The sequence below is a fragment of the Taudactylus pleione genome, unplaced genomic scaffold (genome assembly GCF_031769625.1).
Source record: "Taudactylus pleione unplaced genomic scaffold, aTauple2 ptg000571l, whole genome shotgun sequence".
Taxonomy (NCBI): domain Eukaryota; kingdom Metazoa; phylum Chordata; class Amphibia; order Anura; family Myobatrachidae; genus Taudactylus; species Taudactylus pleione.
Window position 1 is genome coordinate 992,821 of NW_028284973.1, and position 27,609 is coordinate 1,020,429.

General features: G+C 45.7%; 1 protein-coding gene across 2 annotated transcripts in view; it reads right to left on the minus strand.

Annotated features, from left to right (window-relative positions):
• Nucleotides 1–26,330, minus strand: part of LOC148481623 (anterior gradient protein 3-like) — a 43,557-nt gene extending 17,227 nt beyond the window's left edge. Inside the window, exons 1-4 of one of the 2 annotated variants that reach the window (XM_088453092.1) lie at nucleotides 26,246–26,330; nucleotides 12,195–12,321; nucleotides 4,108–4,245; nucleotides 797–860 (exon numbers count right to left, since the gene is read on the minus strand). In XM_088453092.1, the coding sequence (XP_088309218.1) occupies nucleotides 797–860; nucleotides 4,108–4,216 (173 nt within the window). In that variant the 5' untranslated portion in view covers nucleotides 4,217–4,245; nucleotides 12,195–12,321; nucleotides 26,246–26,330. The remainder of the gene's footprint in view (nucleotides 1–796; nucleotides 861–4,107; nucleotides 4,246–12,194; nucleotides 12,322–26,245) is intronic. The other variant, XM_088453093.1, reaches the window with a different exon arrangement.
• Nucleotides 26,331–27,609: the final 1,279 nt, after the last annotated feature.

Sequence of the window (27,609 nt, forward strand, 5' to 3'; positions counted from 1 at the left end):
ACTAGGTAAATGTACTGTATTAGAAGCCTTCTTACTTGCCAAAGGCATTAGACTATGAGGGCGTGAAGGCCAACGGGACTTCTGAGAACTTTACACATCAGGACACTAAACATGAACTTGATTATCGGAGCGGATAAGCATAAATTCAATGCATTCACATAGGGTGACTGCAATTCAACGGTGCAGTGCAATCAGCAGATTGTCGCCATCTAGTGGAGCAACAAGGTTACACATGTATGTTATAATTCACAAACTTTTTTTTTTTCTTCAAAGGGAATCGTGCAGCAAATTTCCCTATTTTAATATGATGCTGCTGGCAAATGCTAATCAGATGTGTTTAGTGGGCACAATGCAGCTGTGAATACATTCCGTATTTCGGGTGGGATGCATCAAAGGCTATTTTGCAGTCAAGCTCCGGAACGTGTAACATTTTGGGGCTTGGATGCGGTGGGCAAAGACCACGTTTAGACGGCGTTGCCCGATAGAAACCTATGGGTTTCTATTGGCAACCCCCCTGAGAGGGATCCAATCGGATTCCTCCCAGCACCACGTGCAGTGCGTGTGTCACTCGATGCATGCATAGAAGGACTCCCGTGTCCTAAACCCGGAAGCCCTTCTATCGCAAAAGACAGCTCCTTTGTCATTTTTTTTCCGAGCATATGGCGTTAATAGACGCCGGCATGTTTGCGATGAGTGGTGGGATGCATCGCATTCAAAATGTGATGTGTCATGCATCCCACCCTTTATGACACTATATAACGGTCCCCAAAGCTAGCACCCATCCTACCTATCATACCTTTTTTTTGCATTGTACAATCCTTCTTCATAGGTCTGAACCCAGGAAATGTCATCGCCCCAACCTAAAAGGAAACATAATATTCAATGTGTGATTTGTGACAAATTTTACAAAATATTTATTGTGTCACTTTCACGTGTAGACACAAAACCTTTAAAGCCATACAAAAATGCTCCTCGCAGGAATGCTTTGGGCACTACAATACTGTGACTCCATATACTAATGTTCATGGGAATGTAGTCAATAAACTTACAGCCGGGATGTACTGTAGGTGGCCGGAATCCCGGTGCCGGAATCATGGCACAATTGAATATGACGGCGCCGGAATCCCAACAACCGGCATCCCGATCGGAAGTATAGCGGGCGGGTTAGCTGTTAGCCGCAAGGGGGGGGGGGGGTTAGGGTTAGACACCACGAGGGAAGTAAGGGTTAGGCTGCGGGAGGGGTGAGGTTAAGGTTAGGCTGCGGATGGGGGGGTTAGGGTAAGGCACTGAGGGGTGATGTTAGGGTTAGGCGCTAGGGGGGAGGGTTAGGGTAAGGCACTAAGGGGGGAGGTTAGGGTTAGGCACTAAGGGGGTGGGTTAGGGTAAGGCACTAAGGGGGGAGGTTAGGGTTAGGCACTAAGGGGTTAGGGTTAGGCACTAACCGGGAGGGTTAGGGTATGGGGTAGGGATGGTTAGTGTTAGGATACAGGAAAGGAGGGTTAGGGGGTGAACAGGGCAGGGTTACAGTACTACTGTAACCGGTCTATTGACAGCCGGCATCCCAAGTGCCGATATTTCATACCCAGCCCTGTTAATGATATGCAAGCACAGGTTTTTCAAGTTGTACATGCTGCTGGAATGTCAGTAAAGGTCTTTTATGCAGGTGCAAACACTGTTTTACAGTATCAGGTGATTATTTAGCTTAATTGAAGCCTTTTTAAAGGGACAAACAATGATATCTGCGCTTGTATATGTGGCACTAGGTACTAAGGACCTGATCCAGGGGTGGATGCAAATGTAACTGCCACTGCGACTGTCTACGCAGCGCAACCATGTCCTTATGCTAATGCCCCAGCCGATGGAATTCGTACAGAGATGTCACCGGCTGCAGCTCTAATCCGCCACTTTGCGTAACAAATTGAACTATCGGACTTTAGCGCAGTCCTTTGGTTGCTCAGAATGCCTATCGGAACATGGCCGCCGGTACCACTGCAATAGTGTATAAAAGACGCAATTACTGGCCGCAACGAGGAGTCTGGCTAGTCACCCTCTTGTTACCATCCAGGAACACCCAGTGAAATTCTACCCTCTCTGCACCCGAATTCGTTCTACGACATCCTGTAGTAACTATCGCGATGCATGCGCACTGCGACTCGGCCGCATGCACAAACTGAAAACATCGACCGCTTGCGAATAAAATCAACACTGCGTCCACCTCTGAATCAGGCTCTAAGTATTGACATCGACCATCAATATTTATTAAACACTGATGGTTTGCTTATAATGGTCGATATTTTCCCCCCATCGATGGCTGAGATCTGATGGCGACAGAGCGATATGTTCTTTTTCCCTGTTGCTTAGTCCCTCCCTCCTGTCGGCTGTCTCTTATCCCTGCCCTCCTTCTGATTGGCCAGCCGCAGTCAAATGTATGCACTTGTGCCACCCACCAGTGGTTCAAACCACCGATGGTTTTCTGTCTATAGTTTCCTGCCATTGATGGTAGGAACCAATTGTGCCATTGATGGAGACCATTGATGGTGAACCAATCGATGTCCATCCCTACTAGTCACCTGGATAGACTTATTATGCACACACATATATAAATGAGATTTCATATTTCAGGAAAAACTTTAAATAAGAGCAAGGTGTGAATAGCATGGGTGTGGGGATTTCTCAAATCATTCAAACACAAAGCTCCCTAGATTACTGGAAGAAAAAGAAAGCAAACAAGTATGACATAATCAAAACCCAGACAGACTTTGGGGGAGGTATATCTAATCTTGAAGATATATAATGACAGCTTCTCTCATGTTACAGGCTGTGATAGAAAAAAATTCCAGTTAGAAACTGATTGGTAACTATGAGCAACTTCTCTCCACTTTGGGCCTGATTCAGAGCCGGACGCTCTGAAAGAGCGCCCGCTCTGAATCAGGGCGTTTATTTTTTTTTGTGTGCGGCCTCTTGGACGCTCGCATAGCTGTGGGTTACCACCCACAGCTATAGCGAGTGGCCAAAGTGATGGTCGCGATGCTTGCGACGAGACCCTTGCGGTAGGGTCTCGTCTGCCGCAAGCCCTGGAGTGCTTTTGGCTCTATCAGAGCCAAAAGCACTCCCACTGACATCACTAGTGATGTCAGTGGGGCCGAACCCAGATGGTAGGCGTTCCCATGGGAACGCCTCTGTCTGGGCAGCCACGCCCCCGGCACGCCCACCAAAGGGGACGTGCTGTTACTCACCATCGACAGCACGCCCCCTTTGGTGCGAGACCCGGTGCGACGGCTTGGCCGTTGCTATCCGGGTCTCGCGCATGCGCACGACGGAGCAGCCTCCGTCATGAGCATGCGCACTTGCCCAATATCGACCCGCTTGCGAGTGCGTCTGAATCAGGCCCTTTATCTCCAAGATTTGATAACTCTCCCTATTTAAAATAAAATAAAAAAAAATGTTGAAAGCGATTTAGGGAGCGTTTCTAAAGTGGCAGGAAGATGGACTAGCAAATGCAATACCCAAACATTTATTTCCCAGAGAATAGAAACAGGCACTTTTAAATACGCTAGGTCAGGCCTTGCCAACTTGTGGCTCTCCAGCTGTTTTAAAACTACAAGTCCCAGCAAACCCTCCCACTGATCAGCTGGTAAAGCATGCTGGGACTTGTAGTTTCACAACAGCTGGAGAGCCACAGCTTGGGCTGGCCTGTGCTAGGTGGGCATTTAGGCCCATGAAAATGCGGAGCTTATGTATGTTTATAAATTGCATATATTGCCTACTACAGTATGTATTATTGCCTATGTGTTAACCAAAAAGTGCTATTAAAACAAACACGTTATTTTCAAAGCAGAGATAATTATTGTACTATGAAAGCAATTTAGATTTGTTATTATCAGTAGTGATAATAAAAAAACAACAACATATTTGCTGATTATGTTTTGTCCCTAATCACTAGCTCATTTATTTTTCTATCAGAGTTGGAATCTGGTGAAATAAGAAAAAAGATGCTAAACAGTCATCTGTTATCTACAGTATAAAACACAAACTAGTAATTAGTATTTACTATCAGACTGTTCTACTAATGGGAAAATCAGTGCAGTAAAGGATCAGCTACAAGACCTCTTGATAGCGTCTGTGGAGACCGGATTTCTTTCTTAACAGCCATGGCCAAGTTGGAAGAGAAGGTAACTAGGACGAGGGACATGGCCAGTGCAGGTAGAAACATCATGGCTGTTGTTGCGTCTTGACAGCGACCTTCTGTAGTAAAAAAAAAAAAAAAAAAAAAAAAAAAGATTACAAGACAATTAATTACAGGGTAAATGTCTCAGAAACAATGAGTAAGGATGTGACAGGGTCTTAAAATGAGGCCAATATTAGGAGGAATACTAGGTGATTGTGTGGATGAATGGTAAGATGTGTAGGCAAGGAAGAACAGTAGATGAATACATGGATGAATGGTGTGGTGCTAAGGAAAATAATAGACACTTACATGGATGTACTACTAGGAGGCCATAGAAACAAGTTGAATATGTGGATGAATGGTAGGGAGGCCAGGAGGAACAGTAGATCAATACATGGATCCATGGTGGGTAGGCCAGGAGGTACAGTAGATCAATACATGGATGAATCGTAGGGAGACCAGGAGGTACAGTAGATCAATACATGAATGAATCGTAGGGAGACCAGGAAGTACAGTACAGTAGATCAATACATGGATAAATGGTGGGGAGGTCAGGAGGTACAGTAGATCAATATTTGGATAAATCGTAGGGAGCCCAGATGGTACTGTAGATCAATACATGGATAAATGGTGGGGATGTCAGGAGGTACAGTAGATAAATACATAGATAAATGGTGGGGAGGCCAGGAGGAACAGTAGGTCAATACATGAATGCATGGATGAATGGTGGGGAGACCAGGAGGTACAGTAGATCAATACTTGGATGGATGGTGGGGAGGTCAGAAGGTACAGTAGATCAATACATGGATGAATGGTGTGGAGGTCAGGAGGTACAGAAAATCAATACATGGATGAATGGTGGGGAGGCCAGGACATCAACAAAATTATAAATGGTGGTGAGGTCAAGAGGAACAATAGATAAGTGCATGGATGAAAGGTGGGGAGGCCAGGAGGAACAGTAGATCAATACATGGATGAATGGTGGGGAGGCCAGGAGGTACAGTAGATTAATATATGGATGAATGGTTGAGAGACCAGGAGGAACAATTATTATTATTATTAGCTTGCATTTTTTAAGGCGCCACAAAGTTTCAACAGCATTGTACAGGGAAAATACAAAAACGTAACTTGACATAACAATGGCACCATGACTGTAAAGTTGACATAACCGTGACACAGTACTGAGTAAAAACCAATGAACTAGGTATGGGGTGACTTCCTGTATCTTGGCGGCCAGTGTCAGAGAGGGGGCAGGTAGTTTAGCAAACAGTGAGCCTGTACCCAGTGAAGGGCGAGCATGCAGAGACAGTGTTCCTGAAAGGGAGTAGGATACAAGCGGCACTAGAAGACAGTGGCAAACGCAGGATTTCCAGAGGGGGCGAGTGTGGCCTGTCAATGAAGAGGGCAGAATTAGTACTTAACCAGTTTTAATAAGCGTCATACAAAGTGTATTGTGTGTATTAATTAATTCCAGCATATACAGGACCAGTGATCACAGTAAGCCATTAGATGCGCCAGTAGGCCATCCTGCCTGAGCTGAACAGATTTATTTTAGATGTGGGCACCATTCCGGGAGCCTGGAGGAGCAGCAGAAGAACCTAACACTGCCCTGGACATACTGTATATGTACATATTGGGCTCTATAGCAGTGCATCTCTAACAGTGCATGTTTTCCAGATCTTCTAGTTGGTGCACAGGTTATTTATTACTGGTTGACACATGTTAAAAGATCCACAGGTGGTGCTAATTATTATATTTGCGATACTGAGAAGAATATGCAGCACTATTAACAACCTATTATATTACTATTTCTATTGTGGTCATGGTGTGTGCTGGGGAGGGGGGTTTCCAGGCAGACGGAACCCCCCCTGCGTTTGCCTATGGAAGAAAGGGTAGTGCTAGGGATAAAACATGAGGAATGAGGGAATGGGTATGAAATACCGCCGGCAGCATGGCCGGCGGTTCGATTCCCGTCAGCGGCAGCCCGACAGGAGCAGAGTGCGAAGCAGCGGAAGCCCGACAGCGCTGGAAATCCCGATCGTGGATAGGTAAGTATCCACTAACCTAACCCCCCTAACCCTAACCCTCCTTAGGGGTGCCTAACCCTAACTTCACCCCCAAGTGCCTAACCCTAATCCCCCCTCTAAGTGCCTAACCCTAACCACCCCCTTCCCCGCTACCTAAACCTAAGTCCCCCGGGGGGTGCTTAACCCTAAGGCCCCCCCTGGGGGTACCTAACCCTAACCCTCCCTCCCCCTAGCCTAACCCTAACCCTCCCGGGGGGGTGCCTGACCTTAAGTCCCCCCTGGGAGCCCTAAACCTAACCCTCCCCCCTCGCGGCTGTCCGCTCGCGGCGCCCGGCATCACTGTGATCGTGATGCCGGGCACCGGACTCCCGGCGTCGGGGAAATGCGGGCGTCTAGATCTAGACGCCCGGCACTTCACCCTTGCCGGGATAAGACAGTCGGGAAGCCGGCTGCCGGTATATAGGCAGTCGGCTTCCCGATTGCTTCCCGGAAGGAGGGCCCAGCATGCATCAATGCATGGATAAATGGTTGGGAGGCCAGGAGATACAGTAGATCAAAACATGGATGAATGGTGGGGATGTCAGGAGGTGCAGAAGATCTTACAAGCTAAGTGGAGGGGAGAACAGTTGGAGGGTGAACTGGGGGAGAAGCGTAGGAGATGGAGGAAAAGAATGGTAGATAATTATAAGGGAAGGGAGACTCTAATAAGAAAGGTGTGTTTTTATTGCCCGTTTGAAGCTGGCGAGATTGAGAGAAAGCCTGACTTGGCGAGGTAGTGAGTTCCTGAGAACTCAACAATAAGAGTAGCTGTGCAATTTTATTGAGTTTTACAGCTGATTAGCTTCCAATAAAAATCTTTAAATATCTATAAAACTAAAAAGTAAAAAGGTATTCTAAATATACAAATTTTATAAAATTGGTAGCATTGAACACACCATAAACCCGAGCGCCATATGACTTACATACTGGGATGATCTAACACATTGCATTTATCACACAACATGGGCTTTATAGAAGTGGTGATATTGCCCATAGCAACCAATCAGATTCTGCTTAACATTTATCTAGCACCTTCTAGAAGATAATAGCTAGAATCTGATTGGTTGCTATGGGCAACATCTCCACTTCTATAAACCCGCACTTTAGTAAATATACCCCCATGTCTGAGGAATTTCCTGGTAACGGCAATCAGGGCTGAGGGGCTACACATAATTCTAACCCATATGGACCATTCAATCACAGCCAAGCTTTACTGTGCGAAACTGTGGATTCCCTTGTTGTTGCGGTTAAAGTCATAACATTGTATTGCCTTGTTGTTTATTTATTTATCACAGCATATTCCGTTGTGCTTTACATTTTGAAACACACATTAATAGAACCAAACTGGGTAATAACAGACAGACATACAGGTAAGAGGGCCCTGCTCGCAAGCTTACATTCTAGGAAATAGGCATTGATACACAAGGATAGGTGCTACCAGGGCCGCAACTAGGGGGGGGGGGGCTAGAGGTGCACGTGCACCGGGTGCCGGAATGCAGGGGGTGAAAAAGGGCTGACTCACGGTGGCTTGGGAGCTGCAGATTCAGAAAACGCCCATCCAAAAATTACCACTGCCTAGGAGGAGACAGATGCTAGAGGTCCTTACTGGACCTCTAGTGCCTGTCTCCTTGGCGGCAGCCATTTTTGGTTGCCCATTTTCAGCAGATTCCATGCGTACTAGCCGTCCGCATTGACTCTGCTGAAAACGGTCATCTAAAAATGGCCACCATCAAGGAGGAGACAGACACTAGAGGTCCTACTGGACCTCTAGTGTCTGTTAGGCCAGCGCAGGTGCCGGGAGAAGATGCTGAAAGCTGCATCTTCTCCCGTGAAATCTCCTGGCAATGAGCATGTAACCCCTGGCAACGAGCATAAACCCCATAGCAATGAGCATGAAACCCCCTGGCAACGAGCATGGAACCCCTGACAACGAGCAGGTAATTTTAAAGCAATTAGAAGCCTTACTGTGTGCATAAAATAGTGTTGGGCAAATATGTAAGTGGCACTTTTGTAATAGGCATTACAGTGTGTGGAATAATGTGTAATAGGCATTACAGTGTGTGGAATAATGTAAGTCACTATACCAGGGACGTTTGACTAGTGCACTGCCTTATGGAGGAGCAAGGACAAAATCCAGGTACGGGAAGGGAGGGGGCGCAAAATTGCTGCCTTGCACCGGGTGACAGATATCCTAGTTTCGGCCCTGGTGCTACCTACAGTATTGCAGAGGTTCTTGGTGGGCTGTATGCTCCAGTCACACAGGAATGTTGGCCTGGGGTCAGGAGGATGTGGAATTGTGGAAAGAGAAAATCTGTGGGGTTATGTGTGGACTGTAAGAAGGGATGTAATTAGAAAGGGAAGCTATGAAGGTTATGTGGGCGGTTCTGGAATCTGTCTGAAGAAGTGAGTTTTCAGGGAACGCTTGAAGGTTATGAGACTGTTGTTGACCTTTTCCTTCAACTGTTCTACATTCTATTCTCTGTAGACAGAGGCGCCGAGGGGGGGGGGGGGTAGGCAGGTACTAATTACCCGGGCTTGCTTACATCACAACAGCCCAGTACACGCTGCTGATTGTATACCATACTTGCCAACTCTCCCTCATTGTCAGGGAGACTCCCTGAAATAGTAGCAATCTCCCTGTCTCCCTGAAGAGTCTAACAATCTCCCTCATTTCATCCTTACCCCCATTTTGAAGCTGTTATATTAAAAAACAGAGATATATACATTCCAATGGGATCATTAGTGTCATTTCCTTGCATTGGTTATTTTAAGGCACAATGATCCCTATGAATTTCTGGAAAGTATTAGTGTGTTTTCATCAACAAACAGATCTTACTAACTGCTTTTGGGCTGGTTTACATTTGGATGTAAGTCAGGTTTAGGACACGCCTCTCAGATTTATCAGTACACGCCCATCACATGTATGACACGCCTCTCAGATGTATCAGTACACGCCCACTGTAACACGCGCTCATAGGTGCTGCTTTCACAAACTCCCTGAAATGCTTTTTCAAAAGTAGGCAAGTATGTTGTATACCTGCAAATATTAAGTATCCCCCAGATGTATTATCGAGGGATCACAGCAGTCCATTTCCAGTGCAATGGAAGCCGCACATGTGTAGTCAGTAGATCACGCATGCACAGAAGTCCCGGCACAGGAGTGAAGAGAACTCTGACGCGGTCACTTCACTCGCAGCACATTGCAGAGACGAGAGGAAAGGAGCCCCTGTGCCTGCGGATGCTTTTTGTTACATCCGGGTGGTATGATCGCATTGATCACGGACGCTAATAACGCGCCTCGGGCCCGATTCAGCTTTGGAAATAGAGTAAGAAATAACTGTGAATCTGGACAAACCATGTTGCAATGCAAGGGGTGCAAATACATACATTGTTTTTTGAATGCAGGGTAAATACTGGCTGCTGTTGCATGTAGCCCACATATACTGCACAGCTTTAGTATTACACTGCAATTCAGATTACAGTTAGGACATACCCCTCCCAAATCTAAATCTCCCTGCACATATCATATCTGCCCACCCCCACAGTGCAGGATGGTCTTACCATGCTGCACACTTATTTGTGATATCTTAGTCTATTCCCAAAGCTGAATCAGGCCCCTAGATCGCACTGCAAATGCAATCATTGATAAATGGGCCCCATGAGTATTTTGTTTGTGATATCTTTTGCCGTTTCCAGGGACATCGCACATACACAGCCAATCAATGGATAATACAACAATTTAAATATTCACTGTCACTCAACGTTCCCAGGGTCTTCATTCCCGTCTCTTATTGCAAGATTCTAACAATCTATTCACTATTCCCAGTACTGAGGACACATTTCTCATTGTAAAGGACTATTTCATGGTACTGAAACCTGAGCTAAGGCAGGAAATGAATCCTGGATGAATGTGAATAGATAATTATTAAACTAAGCTTTTAAAGTAAAAGGAAAAAACATTCCTTTAGGTAGACCTGTATTATGTTGTGTAGACTTCATCTAATTCAACTTCGTATTTCAAATTACATTTTTTTTTTAAATTGTTTTGTTTCGCTGATCGTGTGCTTGATTTATTTATTTATTTTTTAATCTACTTTTTTGGAACATAATAATAGCGCGAAGCCAACCAATTATTCCACCATATTACAGTAAAATATTTCCGGTGTTCAGAGGACATTCTCATTTTACATAAATAAAACAGTAAGATAACTTCTATGTGCCTTTATGCTAATGCCGCAGCCAATGGGCCTCCTACTGAGATGGCCACCGCCTGTGGTGATAATTAAGACGCACTACCGGACACATCGGTCGCACTATCGGGGGTGGCACCTACCCTGTATGGCAGGTGCGATTTCTTTGCCTGAACATGGCTGCTGGGGTCAGCTTAATGAACGCGACACGCCTGTGTCGGGACACACACTTCTCACCTGGACTCACCTGGCCATCCAGGCAGTGTCGGACTGGGGCATGAAGGGCCCACTGGGTGAATGCAGTGGTAAGGGCCCATGCTTAAGGGGAGTGGTCATCCACCAGAGGGGGTGGCCAGCCACCACAGACACTTGGCTAACCATTGAGCAAATCTTGGTGTAGTTTCTATAGAAGGGAACCAAACCCCCAAGTTGGTCAGTGGCCCTGCACCATAAAATAACTGACCGTCTAATACAGTATCAATCTATAATTTGAGTTCTGGAACCTGACATCTAGAAGACAAGGGTTGGGCCCACAGGTAGTGGGGCCCACCGGGGATTTCCCCTGTACCCCTGCGTCCAGGTGAGTAGTCTATGTCCCATTGGGAGGTGTGGACAGGGTTGACCATGACCCGGCGGAGGGGGAAGTGCCGAAGCGGCACCTCCTGTGCCGAAGCGGCACCTCCTGTGCCGGCGTCTGCGCACACCTAAATTCGGAATGCTACATTTTCTAAAACTTGGCCCTGGTATGGAACACCCTCTTCAGATGGCATTGGCCGCCCATAATAGCCTATGGGCTAGTGTAGCACATTTTTCTTCATAGAACCTATACACTGCGTTAGCCTGTACTGGTGCATGTGCAGCTGGACCGCAGCGCATACCCATTAGGCTCGCCGGCTCCATACCCAGAAGTAGAGTGATAGTGTCAGCTGCCCTCACATAGTTGCACACAATTATCGTAAGCTATCACTTTGCTTCCAACTCTTCGCAGGGACAAGTTTTTATTGGAGCCCGTGTCCCCAGCAAGAGACAATTGGAAAATTCAATATTTTTGTTAATTCTTGTTGGGCAAAATTCGGAATATTACTAAATATGCCCCCTAGCGTACACACAACAAACGGAAGGGATCATGAATGATATACATGTGCAGCGCTGCATAATTTAATACCACTTTACACATGGATAACAGCAGCAGCAACAATAATAATAATACATTATACATTCTTACTAGAATTTCACCTAGTGTATAACTGAATTTACATTGCGCTTAGAACAGTCATGTGAACACAGAAAAAAGGGATTTGCCCTCTAGCACACTGTAGCAAAATCAACAAGAAATACTTAAATCTTACATGATAATAGAGATTCAGAGGTATTAGTTACACACATTAGCAAATATATGAATAAGCGCCAGGCCATCGTCAAGGCTCCTCTATACTGGCGTGTATATAAACCAGTGTCTATATAACTCAGCAGAAAATAGCAGACAAGCTACATTCACTCTAAAATATCAGCACGCTATGGATAACACCCACAATATACAGTAATACACAATATTCAGGTCACCTGTGGCTCTTCAAAGTTGTGAAACTACAAGTCCCAACATGCTGGGACTTGTAGTTCCACACAAGCTGCAGAACCGCAAGATTTCTTGAGCATTACACTGTCAGCAGTACATCTTATGAATGCGTGGGCACAATATATAGGTACAATTTCATTAATTTCCTTTGGAAAAACAGAGACTGAATTAGAAAACAGAAGAGATTGACTTACATTGGGCGAGTCTGTGATTATAAAGTCTCTCTCTGCTTTAACCAGCAAAGATAAGAGAGTTTTACAGGCGTACATTGGACAGGTAAACCGCACCTTTCTGCAACTATGGCAACAAGGAAATAGTTACCTGTTAAAGAAAAAAAAAAAAAAAGTGGGTGAAGCTTAAATGCGCTTTTAACTTTTTTTTTTTTGTCGACTCATTTGTTCTTGTTAGTTCTCAGGGCAGAACATTGGCTCTACTCTTCCGTAGCCTAGATCACATATCACTAAATTAGAAAGCAAGAAAAAGGCCCCTGTGTGTGTGGCTCGGACAGTCAGGGGTTGGGATAGTATTAGTGAAAAGTGAGACCAGCAAGGAAAGATGGAATTCTATGTGGCTATTGTCTAGCGTCAGTTGTCCCTGCATCACTGGAGCCTAGAGATTAAATGATACCTACATGTTATCTTGTATTAAGAGACATAAATTTGAAAATACATATATTTTCACACAACAGATTATCGGAGTGATGACATGGAACCCGATGTGAGCCAGGAGAATTCTGTGGAGAGGCCTACAGATACTACAATTCTGATCATGCTTGTTTTATAATCCCATGTTCCCTAGTTCAACTATAAGGCTGCGCACTTGTGGCGCTACTTAGCATGCGTGTTGCGTCACATTTGACCGGCGTTCAGTGGCTGATCACACCTTATTTGGGACATTGAATAGGTGGAATTGTCTTCTGTGGAGATGTGTCCTTGTCACGCTGGACACAAGGGTATCTGATAATTAGTAATCCAATGAAAGTATCCCACAGGAATTATAAGGATGGACCAACCGCATTAACGATATGAGATAAGAAGGTCTAGTAGAGGGGTTCCGTAGCTAAAGGTACTATATGTTTGTAAAATATGTTTGAATTCCTTAAATGACTGCAAGTGTCTAGTGCTCCTCTCACCACAAGAGACCAGCTTCCCGCTGCTGGCTACCCAGCCTGTGCCTCAGGCAATAGAGAGTGATCTAACCAGCTCAGTTGGTGTGAGTCCTGCCCTTGGGAGTATTTTAAAAGATAATCTAATAGTCACATACATGGTGCCGCCAAAATGCGGGACTGTCAATGGGCTAATGGGCCCATTTATGAATTATCCGATTTTTGACCCAATAATTAAAAATTCTTATCACTGTTATTCGCAGCAATACGAAATTATCTGCTGCCCGGATGTATTATTGGACACACACAGGGACAGGGGATGCCGACGGTCTTAATACCGGCGCCGAAATCCCGACAGCTCGAGATCCCGGCACCAGTATCCCGAAGGTAAGTATCGGGGTGCAGGGGGAGGGCAGCGTTAGCTAGTGGGGTTAGGCACTAGGGGGAAGGTTATGCACCGGTGAGGGAGGGTTAGTATTAGGGTGCGGGGAGGGGGAGGTTAGGTTTAGGCACTAGGGGGGGAGGGTTAGGCACTGGTGAGGGAGGGTTAGTATTAGGGTGCGGGGAGGTGGAGGTTACGTTTAGGCACTAGGGGGGGAGGGTTAGGCACTGGTGAGGGAGGGTTAGTATTAGGGTGTGGGGAGGGGGAGGTTAGGTTTAGGCATTAGGGGGGGAGGGTTAGGCACTGGTGAGGGAGGGTTAGTATTAGGGTGCGGGGAGGTGGAGGTTAGGTTTAGGCACTAGGGGGGGAGGGTTAAGCACTGGTGAGGGAGGGTTAGTATTAGGGTGCGGGGAGGGGGAGGTTAGGTTTAGGCACTGGGGGGAGGGTTAGGCACTGGTGAGGGAGGGTTAGTATTAGGGTGCGGGGAGGGGGAGGTTAGGTTTAGGCACTAGGGGGGGAGGGTTAGGCACTGGTGAGGGAGGGTTAGTATTAGGGTGCGGGGAGGAGGAGGTTAGGTTTAGGCACTAGGGGTGGAGGTTAGGTTTAGGGTGCAGTGAGGGGGAGGTTAGGTTTAGGCACTAGGGGGGGAGGGTTAGGCACTGGGAAGGGTGGGTTAAGGTTAGGCACCGGGGAGGGAGTGTTAGGTTGCGGGGAAGGGGAGGTTAGGTTTAGGCACTAGGGGGGAGGTTAGGTTTAGGCACGGGAAGGGAGGGTTAATATTTGGGTGCGGGGAGGGGGAGGTTAGGTTTAGGCACTAGGGGGGAGGGCTAGGCACTGGGAAGGGTAGGTTAAGGTTAGAAAGTTACTCACCATTCACTGCTATGGGTGTCGGGATTCTGGCTGTCGGGATGCCGCTGATGGTATTCTGACTAGCGGCATCCCGAAAGCCGGGATATCATACCCAACCCAGGGACAGGGCTTCCATCGGAAAGCATCCCTGCAATGTGTAATAGTACTTTGCTTTTACGTTCCGGTGGCCGCTGCACTGCTGTGTATGTGCGGTCTGCTGACTGCATATGTGCAAGTGGCGAGTGCTGGGGAGGGATCCTATGATCCCTGTCCCTATACACTGTATGAAAACGTCAGGTTTACCGCATTACATATGGCTCTACTTTAAAACGGTCTGCTGCGGACCTGCCACACAACAGTCCCCATAGGATTTTATGGGGCAGTGAAGTGCCCGTATGCAGCAAGATCTGGAGCTTGAAAGCTTCTGCACGATAGGCAACGCCATCCATACCACCCTGCCTTCTTAAATCCCAACTTCTCAGTGGAAAAAGGCCAGTGCGGAAGCTGCCTCTAGCACATAGGATTATCCGGTTTGTTCCAGCAGACATTCTCAGATTTTGAGAATTATGTTAAAAACGTTTTAATTTCACCATTAATATCAGGCCATTTCCTACATAACTTCAGCTATCGACTCTGTTCTTTCAGGATGTATACTAAGGCTGTTCCAATCTAAGGTTATACAAGCCTGAGGGATATACACTGTATATAGAAAAGGGATGACCATCGATTGTTATAAACCATGGATGGTTAACCGCCGATGCCAAATGGTTTTGAATCAATGGTTCTCCACCATCGATGGCAGATAGCCCTGCAATGGCTTATTTTTTTTCAGCCTGGCGTTGGGACACGGAGATTAGCTCTGCCCCCTGATGTGACCCAAGAAGCCTCACCTCTGTCTCTGATTGGCTTGCTGCCCAGTGACTAATAGAGCAGGGATGACCACCAGTGGGGCGAAACAATCAATGGTTCCCCGCTGACGGCTTCATACCATAGAGCAGAGGTTCCCAAACGCGGTCCTCAAGGCTCCCCAACAGTTCAGGTTTTAGAGATATCCGTGGTTGAGCACAGGTGACTTAATTAGTACATCAGTCAATTTGATTTAACCACCTGTGCTCAACCATGGATATCTCTAAAACTTGAACTGTTGGCAAGCCTTGAGGACTGCAGTTGGGAACCTCTGCCATAGAGGTTAACCCACAGCTGGCCATTCTTAATAATGCTCCCATTGCGTGGATCTGCGGAACAATGTGAAGCAACAGCGATCATTCTCTTGCACTTCCAGCAGCTGACGCCAGGTGGCACCCCCCCTCCCAAATTATGTCACCCCCACACCCTCGGCTTCAAGTTGCACAGAGATGCCAATGCCTTACGGCTGTCAAGGTGGCGCGGGGCATTAGTCACCAAATGACACGGCCGCGCCCACAGGTCCGAGTCCTGCCCCCTCTCTGTACACATCACCATATTGGCTACAGACAAAAGGCTCTAGGGCAGTTAGGGCACAGAAAGGATATGGAACATTTACTTGTGGTAATGAGGGGGATTATTTTCTAATTTAATGAGTATTAAGTAGTTAATTTTTTTTATCTATTCTGCGCTACACTACAATGTGGCATAATGTGACCTACTGGGAGCTCTACAGCGTGGCATAATGTAACCTATTGGGGGCTCTACAGTGTGGCATAATGTAACCTATTGTGGGCTCTACAGTGTGGCATAATGTAACCTATTGGGGGCTCTACAGCGTGGCATAATGTAACCTATTGGGGGCTCTACAGTGTGGCATAATGTAACCTATTGGGGGCTCTACAGCATGGCATAATGTAACCTATTGGGGGCTCTACAGTGTGGCATAATGTAACCTATTGGGGGCTCTACAGCATGGCATAATGTAACCTATTGGGGGCTCTACAGTGTGGCATAATGTAACCTATTGGGGGCTCTACAGTGTGGCATAATGTAACCTATTGGGGCTCTACAGTGTGGCATAATGTAACCTACTAGGGGAACTACTGTAGTATCGGGCAGGGAGAAAGAGGAGACCGCTGCTACTCAGTGGCAGCAGTCTCTCTCCCCAATCGGCCGATTGCGTGCGTAATCGCAGTTGCGAACGGTAGTGAATCAGACCCTAAATACACAGAAGAAGCCAGGTCCATTTTTTTTCTCTGGCTTTAAGTGAGAGATTAGTGTGGATCTGGCTTTTCCTTTAGTGTGGATCCATTTTTTTTTTAACATTTTTTATGGATGTTTAAAGTTACATTTAAGAACAAGTTGTAACCCCTTTAGTATTAGTCATCGACGCTAAATGGAGTTATGACCTCGTTTAGTTTTTACCAAACAGCAGTAAGCTTAGCTCACTGCTATTCTGACTGCACTGTCTGCACCACTTACCCATTGCCGGCATTGGGGACCCAGCGAAGCCTTCCAGACTTTACCGAGTCCCCGCTGAGTTACTCACAATACGCATATGCAGGCAGCCATCGTGCATTAGTCAGCTGCCGGACACTCAGCAAAAGACAGCGATGGACCTCACCAGACAGGAAGAGTCAGTCATGTTACTATCCAGCGGTATATTCGGAAGTATCACAGTGATACTAAATGTTAAATGGAGCCCTTTGTGTGGAACATACTTATATCCTCTTCTGATAACTAGCAAGCAACTTTTCAACTATACTACATGTCTGCCCAAGCGCCGCGGTCACTGTGAATGCGCCTGCTCCTCTGCCGTTTTCCCCACACGCGGGACACTGCGCCCCATGGGTGGAGGACAGAACTCACAGGCTGTTTCAGCGGGGCACTGCGCTGGAGGGCAGGGTGCTTTCTGCTCTTCAGAAATAGGGTAGAGCGCGGCACCCCGCTGAAACAACCTAGCGGGAACGCTAACACAGGGTGCCTGCCCACATACAGCAACATAGAAAGTATACACGGCATGCCAGCCCACGTATGGCAACATAGAAAGTATACACGGCATGCCAGCCCACGTACGGCAACATAGAAAGTATACACGGCATGTCAGCCCACGTACGGCAACATAGAAAGTATGAATGCCTAAACATGTGTAGAAACATACACTCCATGCTTGCACATGATGCTAAGTTATATAGGATGCCGTAGACGCCTAAAAGCTGTGGTTGGGAGGGGGATTTTTTTTTCATAGTGTAATGATCATTATTTATTTATATTGTATATGTTCATTTTAGTTATTTTATTGTATTGCCCCCTGTGCTCAGTAGGAAACTAGTGCAGTTTTTTTTATTATTGTTATTATTTAATTTATTACAAATTATGTCAGTATTATTTTATATTATTATTTTCTTTATTTTATTGCTGCTAGTTTTATGCTTATTCCTGCTTCACGTTATGAGTGGGTAACAGCTGCTCAGCACCAAAACAATAGGATAGCAAATGTTGGTGTTTATTGGCTATAGGGTTCTCCAGGAACTTTCACCGTGGGTCACTGATGTGGCCGCCTGGCGGCCGTGTAATTCATTTTATTTTTTATTTTTTTTATGTATTTATTTGTCCTGTTGGGGGGCACTACAGCATGGGCATAATGTAATTTACTTAGGGGTGTACAATGTGTCATAATGTGACTTTCTTGGGGACAACAGTGTGGCATAACGTTAATTACTGGGGGCATGGCAGTGTGGCAGTATCAGGGGCGTATCTATAAGGGGTGCAGGGTGTGCGGGGAATGCGGTCCCCTGGGTCCAGGGGGGTCCCGCACCGCACACCCTGCACCCATAATGTTACTTACCTATCCGGAGTCCCACGTCGGCGCGGGGGTCCGGCGCTGTAAACCGACTGGAAAAAGGCCGCGGTGGCCATTTTCCCGTTGTTTGCGCATGCACAGTACAGGGAAAATGGCCGCCGCGGACATTTTCCCGGTGACCTGTGCATACACTATAGACTCTGGGCACACTCTAGTGCCTAGAGTCTATAACTCTGGCGCTGGCCGCGCACAGCTCAGTGCGCTGCCGGCCGCTGGGTGGAGAGGAGGGGGCCTGTGTCGGAGACTGCACACGGGCCCCCTCCTCTCTAGAAACGCCCCTGGGCAGTATGCTACCTACTGTCGGCTCTACATTGCGCCATCATGTGAAATACTTTATTATCGTTTATATATATGGCGCCACAAGTGTTCCGCAGCGCCTTACAAAGTACATAACCAAAAAGTACAATACAATACAATGCAGGACAAGGACATGGATAATATACATTGATACATTGGTGGCCATAACACCCACATAAGCAACAGAGCATAAGCAACCAAGTGTTAGGTGCCCTAGTGGTGGGTAAGAAGAAGCTGAAAATAAAGTAAGGAGAAGCACAAGAGGGTAGAGGGCCCTGCTCGTAAGAGCTTATATTCTCAAGGAGAGGGGCAGACAGACAGGCATGATACAGATGGGGAAGGAGGGGGGGGTGGTAGCCAAAACTGTGGTATTAATGTGGACCACTGGATGCTCTACAGTGTGGCAAGATGGAACCTACTGGGGGCACTACAGTGTGGCATACTGTGACCCACTGGCATAATGTCATCTTCTGTGGGCATAGTGTGAAATTCTGTGTCGGCACTACATAATGGCTTAATGTGACATACTGGGCGCACTACAATATGGTATAGTGTGAATAATGTGACCAATGGAGGCTAAAATATGCCTGCCTCGTCCTGCTCCCAACATGGGACAGTTCTCCAGGGGTTCCCCTTACTACTGGAGTGTAATTACTGGGTGGGTGCACCACATTGGGTACAGCAGCACTGGAGATAATATGTGATTCTCATGGGTGATTGACGTTGCTTTTGTTAGGGGCAGACTGGATATGACACACAAGGCACATATAGAGCCGTATTCAATTAGGAGCGAAAAGTCCATTATCGGCGATAACGCCATTTTCACTTATCCCCATATTCAATTTCAAGTGCGAAGTCTTCGTAAAAAACGGGGATAACTTTTCACCATTGAATAGGTGGACGAAAAAAAGTGCAGAATTGGGGTTTAGGGATGCACACTTTAAAAAAGTATCCTGCAGCCCTTGGAATGTCCCTTAAAAGTGATGTGTCAATGTAAAAAAAAAATTCAATAGGACACCCCAAAAAAAGTGGTTTTATTTTGGGCGCAAAAAAAAAAAAAAAAGTTGGGAAACAACTTAAAAACTAACGAAATAGCCTCAGGTGGGGTCCCCATGTATGCGGCAGGTGATTTCTAGAATGTGCCTTGTGTGTCATATCCAGTCTGCCCCTAACAAAACCAACGTCAATCGCCCATGAGAATCACATAACCATTTATTATCTCCAGCGCTGCTGTACCCAATGTGGTGCACCCAGTAATTACACTCCAGTAGTGAGGGGAACCCCTGGGTGGTTGCAGAAGGCGCATTTTTGAAGAATTTAAAAAAATCAGTTTCAGGACTTAAAAATATGCTTGCACCCATTTTCATGTACCCCAAATTTGATGGGACTAGTTATTTTTTCAAAAAATAAAGCTAATGCTATTCTTCACCACTTCTTCAAAGACGCATTAATGCACCTTCCGTGGCCGTTTAAAAACCCCAATTACCTTTAGGAGGCCAATTCAGGGGTACCCATAGTTATCCTCCATGTCAGACCATCTTTTGGGGGCTGACAGGCTGATTTCCCCAAAAGTGACAGGACTTTTCGATACTTACCGTTCCGCCGGGTCCCGTTTTCGGCGATTCCTAATTAAATACGGGAATAAGCGGGCACGTGCCCAAAACTTTATCCCCACAAAAACCTGAGATGATGGCGAAAAGTCCAACCTCTGACTTTTTGCCTCAAATTGAATATGGCCCATAGGCTGGTTAGCGCCCGTCCCCTGGGGATGGAAGTTGTGCTGTGCCTAGCTTCAGCGGATGGTGCAATCCTGAAGCAGAATAGTATCTCCTCCTTGGCAGGTTTTAGGCCCTGATTCAGAGCCGGACGCTCTGACAGAGCGCTCGCTCTGAATCAGGGCGTCTTTTTTTTTTTTTATGGAGCGGCCATATTGTAGCCTTTTTCTAAAAAGTCATTTTTCATTTGTGTCATTTGTTCTATACAGTCCTCATTCTTACTGCAATTCTTTCTGACCCGAAGGAATTGACTCTTTGGGACACTCCTGAGCCATTGGAGATTATGTTGGCTGTTTGTAGGTATGAATGTATTGACGTCTGTGGGTTTACGGAAAGTTTTTGTTTGAATGGTTCCTTCTTCAATGTAAATTGTAAGGTCAAGGAAATTAATTTGTTCACTGCTATGAGTCAAAGTAAAATTGATGTTCATCTCATTATTGTTAAGTGACGAAAAAAATTCTTCCAGACTTTCTCCTGTTCCATTCCATATCAGTAGCACGTCATCTATGTCCTGGTACCATTCTACAAGGTTTGTGCCCCAAGCTATACCCCCATAGACATGAGTCTCCTCCCAATAGCTCATGAAAAGGATGGCGTAGCTTGGGGCAAACTTCGTACCCATTGTGGTACCGGTGCGCTGTAGGAAAAACTCGCCATTAGATAAATTGGATGGCTTCTAATAGAAAATCTTTCCTTTCATGGGGTAATTCTGTTTTATTCAAAGCCCAAGATATTGGCTTCAAGGCCTTTGGAGTGAAGAATACAGGTATAAAGTGAGGTAACGTCAGCAGATGCTAATCTAGTGTTCTCGGTCCATATAAAGTCCTTGATTTTTACCAGGATGTCTCCTGTATCCTTTAAATAGGATGGACTTTTTAATACCAACGGTTGTAGAGCTCCATCTATTAATGATGATGAATTAGAGGTAAGGCTATCTGTACCTGCAATGATACGGTAGGTCTACCTGGCGGGTTGGTCTCATTCTTGTGCACTTTCGGCAGTATATATAATGTTGGTATGATGGGATTATCCACAATTATATATTCGCTTTCTCCTTTTGATATTCCACCTTTTAATAGATGTTGCTGCACTAGTTGGTATAATTCTTCTTTTATATGATTGGTGGGATCATTTTAGTTTTGTATAAGTCGTGGTATCGGATAACTGTCTGTATATTTCCTTAGTGTAGTCATCTTTGTTGAGGATTGCTATACCTCCTCCCTTGTCACATGGTTTAATGACAATGCTCTCATCTTTACCAAGGTCTTCTATTATTTCTCTCTCTTTCTTTGTCAGATTGAATTTCAGTTTTGTTTTTTTAAATTTTTCCAGTGCATCTGTGACTACTTTTGAGAACGTTTCAATAAAATTGCCTTTTACATGGGTTGGGTAAAAAGTGGACTTTTTTTTTCTTATCTGTTGACAACTCGGTTCCTCAGATGATGGTTCAATTGTCACTTCTGTATTAGTCAAACAGCTTCTTCTTTTTCTATATCTTTTAAAGCAAACAATTTCTTTAAAGTAATTTTCCTTATAAATTTATGAACATCTATGAATTTCTCAAAGTGGTTCATATGGGCCATAGGAGCGTATTTAAGTCCTTTACTTAGGATGTTAATTTCATCCTTAGATAGAACACGGTTGCTCAAATTAAAAATGTGTTTACTGGTGACATGGTTAGTGTCTCCTTTTGAGGTTTTCTTTTTTGAAGTTCTTTTGTTCACTCCTGCCCTGCAACCTCTTTTAGCTTTTTCGTTTTTTAATTTTTCTTTTCTTTTTCTTGTTCCTATTTCCTACATTCAATATCTCTTGTTCCGGAGTCTTTCCCTTATACTCCAAATTCTCTTTCGCCGTATGTTCTTTCTCGCCCTCCTTTCTCCTAAAAAAGGAGGTTCCTGAAGATCTATTGGTTCCGGGGTAACTGGTAAGTTGATTGGACTCTTTGTTTCTCTCTCTCTCTTTTACGTCATTTCTTCTCAGATTTTCTATTGAACCAGAAGGACCGTGGAGGGGATGTCTCATACCAAAGAGTCTCTGATTACATACATAGATCCTTTTTCTTTGTAAATATGAAACCGGAAGTGACGTCATCATGAAGCCATTGACGGACACTATATAACAGAACATCAGGTAGCAGCACCTCCACACCTTGATAAAGGGAGCTTAATCCCGAAACGCGTTGGTCCTGGAGGTTTGAGATAGGTATTTTGACACTGGAATAGAGGTATGTGCTTTTGTTTTTTTTCTCAATACCGCTGTGATTGTGCTGGAGCCGGTGCCTGCATAAATCACCTCTTTTTTTGCACATATCTCTTACCACTGTCTCTTAAGTACATATCTTGTTGCACAGCGTTGCAAACTTTTTGGGGGGAGTGTTCACCCCTACCCTCTTTTTACTCATATATATATTTTTAATTTTACATTGTGTTTCAAATGGAATAAAAACCACCTACTTTTTTGATCTGAGGCTTTTAATAGTGTTTGGTGGAAAGTTTAAAGATACCTTGATGTGATTTACTACGCATCGCAAAGTGTGAGTACGGGTACGCAGTTACCATGTTTATGATTGATGTTTAAACATCCCTGCCTATCGATAAGCTGTTTGAAAAGAAACCTTTATATGCTTTTTATAACATCACGCACGTGTGTTAGGTGTGTGAACTGGGAGAACTTGAATATATGACTAACATCCCTAAAGATACCTTTATGTGCGTTGAATTACATTTTGCATATGTAAGTGAGGTGCGTCAGACATACCTCACAATAGTGTAATAATACATATATTTTTCCTCTGGATAGACATGATCAGGTATTGATGTATTTTACACATATTCACCCGTATTGGGGAGTGCATTTCAATCCAGATATATAATACTTTATGACCTATTGGAAGAATCGACACATCTTTCTTTCTTTATATGATTCATCCCCATATAAATGAAGACATCTGGATGGACGAAAACTAAGTGAGAAGATCAGCAACTACGCCTGTGACAGAAGGGAGAAACTATCTTATATCTTTTAGATAAGTATTTTCCTTGTGTATTCTGTCGGCTCCACACACAGACAGCGCCCCCACTCACACCCGCGCACGCAGGGGGGGTTTCCGAGTACCTAGAAACCCCCTCTGCCCGACCCAGCGAGCAGAGCTGAACGAAATAAATATATATATTTTTTTGCACGCTCGCTGAGACTGTCTGGGCTGGCTGTAGGGTGAGCTGCAGCGCACAAGCCCCTCCCAGTCAGTTCCCATAGGCCAGGCGGATCATGAGAGCGCTGCTGCTGCCGGGACACTGCCAGCGCTGTGTAGTTCTGGAGGTGAGCCGCAAGAACTATTGACGTAGGTGGCCAGGTGCCGCCCGGGGGGATAATACTGTATGACTCAGACTGCTCTATGCCGGGAGTCTTGCGGGCGGTGGCGGGGGGTGATTTCTTAAATTATGCCATTCTGCTTTGTGTGTATGGGGTGGGGGAGGGGCGGGTGGCAGGGCAGGGGAATAATATGTATTAAAATGATACCATTGCAGTTCGACTATGTATTTGCGGTGGGGGGGTGAAGGGGGGGGGGAGATCATTTTTATTACATTATGCCAACTCAGCTGTCTGCTGTATGTTATTCCTGGGGGGGGGGAGGATAATATTTATTAGATGATGCCAGCTGCTGTCTGCTGTATGTTATTCCTGGGGGGGGGGGGGGGGATGGGGGATGGGAGGATAATGTTTATTAGATGATGCCAGCTGCTGTCTGCTGTATGTTATTCCCGGAGGGGGGGGGGGGATGGGAGGATAATATTTATTAGATGATGCCAGCTGCTGTCTGCTGTATGTTATTCCCGGAGGGTGGGGGGATAATATTTAATAAATTATGCCAATTATTATCCCATCCCCCAACCCTCCGGGAGTAACATACAGCAGACAGTTGAGCTGGCATAATCTAATAAATATTATCACTGCTGTATGTATTTTGACTCTGCATTCATGTTTTTTAGGTGAGCGCTGCGGTGTGTGTGTATCAGGCTTGCCTACCCTCCCGATTTGGCCGGGAGCCTCCCGATTTTCGGGTGCCGCTCCCGGCCCCCCGGAAAGGCAGGCAAGCCTCCCGGAAGTCCCTGACCCTCCCTACCTCCCTCCTGAAACAACTAAAAACCCCCGCAGCGGGGGGGGCCGGTGACGCGATTCGCGCTGAATCGCGTCATCGTGGCCCCGCCCCCTGCTTCACAACACTGAAAATAACGGCATTGTGAAGAGGGGGCGGAGCCACGATGACGCGATCATGCGGCCCCGCCCCCGGCTCCACCCCAATGGAAAAAACCTGACCAGCCGCGCCCCCAGCTCCGCCCCCAATGGCCGGCCCCGCCCCCCGCTGTTAGCCGACAATCAGCTCCCTCCCGGAAGGCTGGAGCTGATTGTCGGCAAGTATGGTGTGTATCTGTGTGTGTATCTCTCAATGTGTGTGTTTATGTGTATCTGTCTGTGTCAGTATTGTGTAGTGTGCAAGCTAAGGGAGAGGAGTTATTTTGATTGTGCAGTATTAATGCTGAGGTTATTGTTGCTTGTCTCAGACAACGATCAGAAGATCGTTGTCTGACCATTCTGCATGTGCTGGATCGAGCATCCAGCACATGCAGTAACCCCCCCACTACTGTTGATCGCTGGTCCCTATAGTAAACAGGTTAACATGGTCGATATCGACTATGTTAGCCTGCATGCATGGGCGATGGTAGGTGTATGTTGCAGGCTTATTCTGGTTAGACGTTTTTGTCATTGGGTCTGTAACCAATTATTTGGAAACCCCCCTTTCAAAATCCTACGTTTGCCACTGACTCACCTCCATTTTTGTTTTTGTGTATATTCCAAACCTAGTGGGATAGGTTTTTGAGGCGAGTAGGCAGAGGTCTGTTTGCAGTGCCATCCCCTTCACTTACCTTTATCTACAGTGGTATGAGATATTGTATATATAAACGTGACCTCATTTAGTTTAAAAAAAGACAAACGCATTAAGGTGGATTTGGACTACGACAATAATACAGTGTACCAATGGGGACATAGTGGGCAAACTCTGACAAATAAGGTACCATTATTCTGTAGCGGTCATAGACGGGAGCAGGATAATGAATCTTCTAATGAGTTTTTATCCTCTGCTCGTGACTCAGATAGAAAGGATTCTAACAAACACCCCAAAAACAGAATGCTCCCTTTAGGGGTTATCAGAGCCGTAACTAGACTTTTTTGGTGCCCTGTGCCAGAAAGAGCATTGACACCCCCCTCATTTTTCAAAGGGACATAATGCACCCAAAAAAGGGCCATGGCTTCATGGGGAAGGGCCAGGGAAGAGATAGGGGAGGCCAGGAGATGCTGGGGATGAAATAAGAGGAAGCCACAAGCAAGAATGATACTAAACAGACATTTGACAGGCCCAACAGCGCCCCCTGACCTGTGGTGCCCTGTGCGATGGCACCGGCCGCACTACCCTAGCTACGGCCCTGGGGGTTATGACCCAAGCGGCGATACTGACACCATACAAGACGCGGCAGGCAGTGGCAGAGGAACGGAACGTGGAACTACACCCCACGGGCAACGCAAGATTTAATTATAATTCTGTCATCTTTTGAATTATCCAAGGTGGAAATGAATGTCCTTAATAAAGGTTTATCCTTTGTGCCCTCTAACTCATTTAATCCATTTAAGTGGCAGGTAGAACAGCATCGCTTATCCCATCAATTGAAATTAAAATTATTTTTTGGAAAACAAGATACTGTAAGAACTATGCCATGCGTTATACCAGAGACATTGAAGAAAATATTATCTAAATCAGGTTTTGAACCACAATCGACAAATTCTTCCATTCGCACTTTTACACGGCTGCTAGACCAACAAACATCTGCATAGATTAACGTATTACCAGCCCAAAGATCTAACTTAAACGAGGAAGAACGATACTCCATCAAAGAGTTAGCAAATAATAACAAATTAATATTTCGCCCGGCCGATAAAGGATGGGCTCTAGTAATCCAAGACCTGGATACATATAAGCAAGAAATTATTAATCAATTAGCGGATAACATTACCTATCAACCTTTGGATAGAGATCCGACCTCTATTTTCAATAATGAGCTGCGTGAGATACTTCAGGGAGCTGTGCAACAAGGGATCAGTACAAAAAAACTTAGAGGATGCACTAATGCCTGAATTTCCAGTTGTACCAGTATTTTGTACCACGCCCAAAGTACACAAATCTTTGAATAACCCCCCGGGCCGCCCCATAATTGCAGCTGTGAATTTCCTATTCCAATCGTACATCTATTTAACTTGATTAGTTGTTCCAACAGTGTGTCCAGGCTCATCCAACATTTCTATTGGACAGTACTACTTTGCTTAACAAATTAAAAGAACTGTCTATATTAGAGGGTGATATATGGCTGTGTAGCATAGACGTAAACAGCCTATACACCGTCATACCCCATGACAAGGGTATGGCAGCAGTAAAGCGCTTTTTAACGGGACATCGCCTTACACAGGACCTGATTTGGAATTACTCCATATGTTACTTACTAAAAATGTCTTCCTATTTGACAGGAAATTCTATTTACAACATGTTGGATGTGCGATGGGGTCAAGTGTGGCCCCATCGTACGCCAACATGTTGGAAGTTGAACAGGATGTTTTTTTTTCTGACTAGAGTATTGCTGACAGTATTATCATGTATTACCGCTATATCGATGATGATCTCCTTATAGTTTGGAGGGGCCCTAAGGAAGCATTGGCGTCTATCATTGAAAAACATAATGATCAAACACATCTTGAGAAATTTACTTATAACATTAATGGGCGAATTCAATTAGAGGCGAAAAGCCACGATCGGCAAAAAGTTTTCGCCGCTTTGCACTTTTCGTCTGTATTCAAAGTATCTCCGTATTCAGGGGGTGATTCAGACCCGGACGCAACGCAGCGCACTTTCGCAGCCATCAAGGGCCGGGTATGCAAATTCCGCAATCGCACGGCAAGGCTTAAGGATGCCTGCTATGTCTTAGAGAGCGACGGCAGAGTGAACGCACGCTAACTAAAGACGCCCCCTTTTCCTTCGCAGCACACGTCATCTCCAGGAAGTATATGTAATATCAGTAACATCGAGAGCCATCGGAGCTGCTCATAGCCCTTGAGGTAGACCCTACCCTGCCGCAAGCACTGCAATCACTGTAGGTTGAAACACAACCAGGTGACGTGTACAATGGCTCCTCCATGCTAATTCTGCACGCCCATGAAACACTGTTAGAACACATGCACATATCCACACCCCCCGTTTACATAGACCTTCCCCTGACACCACCCACAAACGGCACTAGCTGTCACTCAAAGTAACGCTCAGTCTGTGTACTTCGAGCGCCCGATTCCCGATCGCTAACACTGTCTTGCGCACTTGCACTGCGGCTTA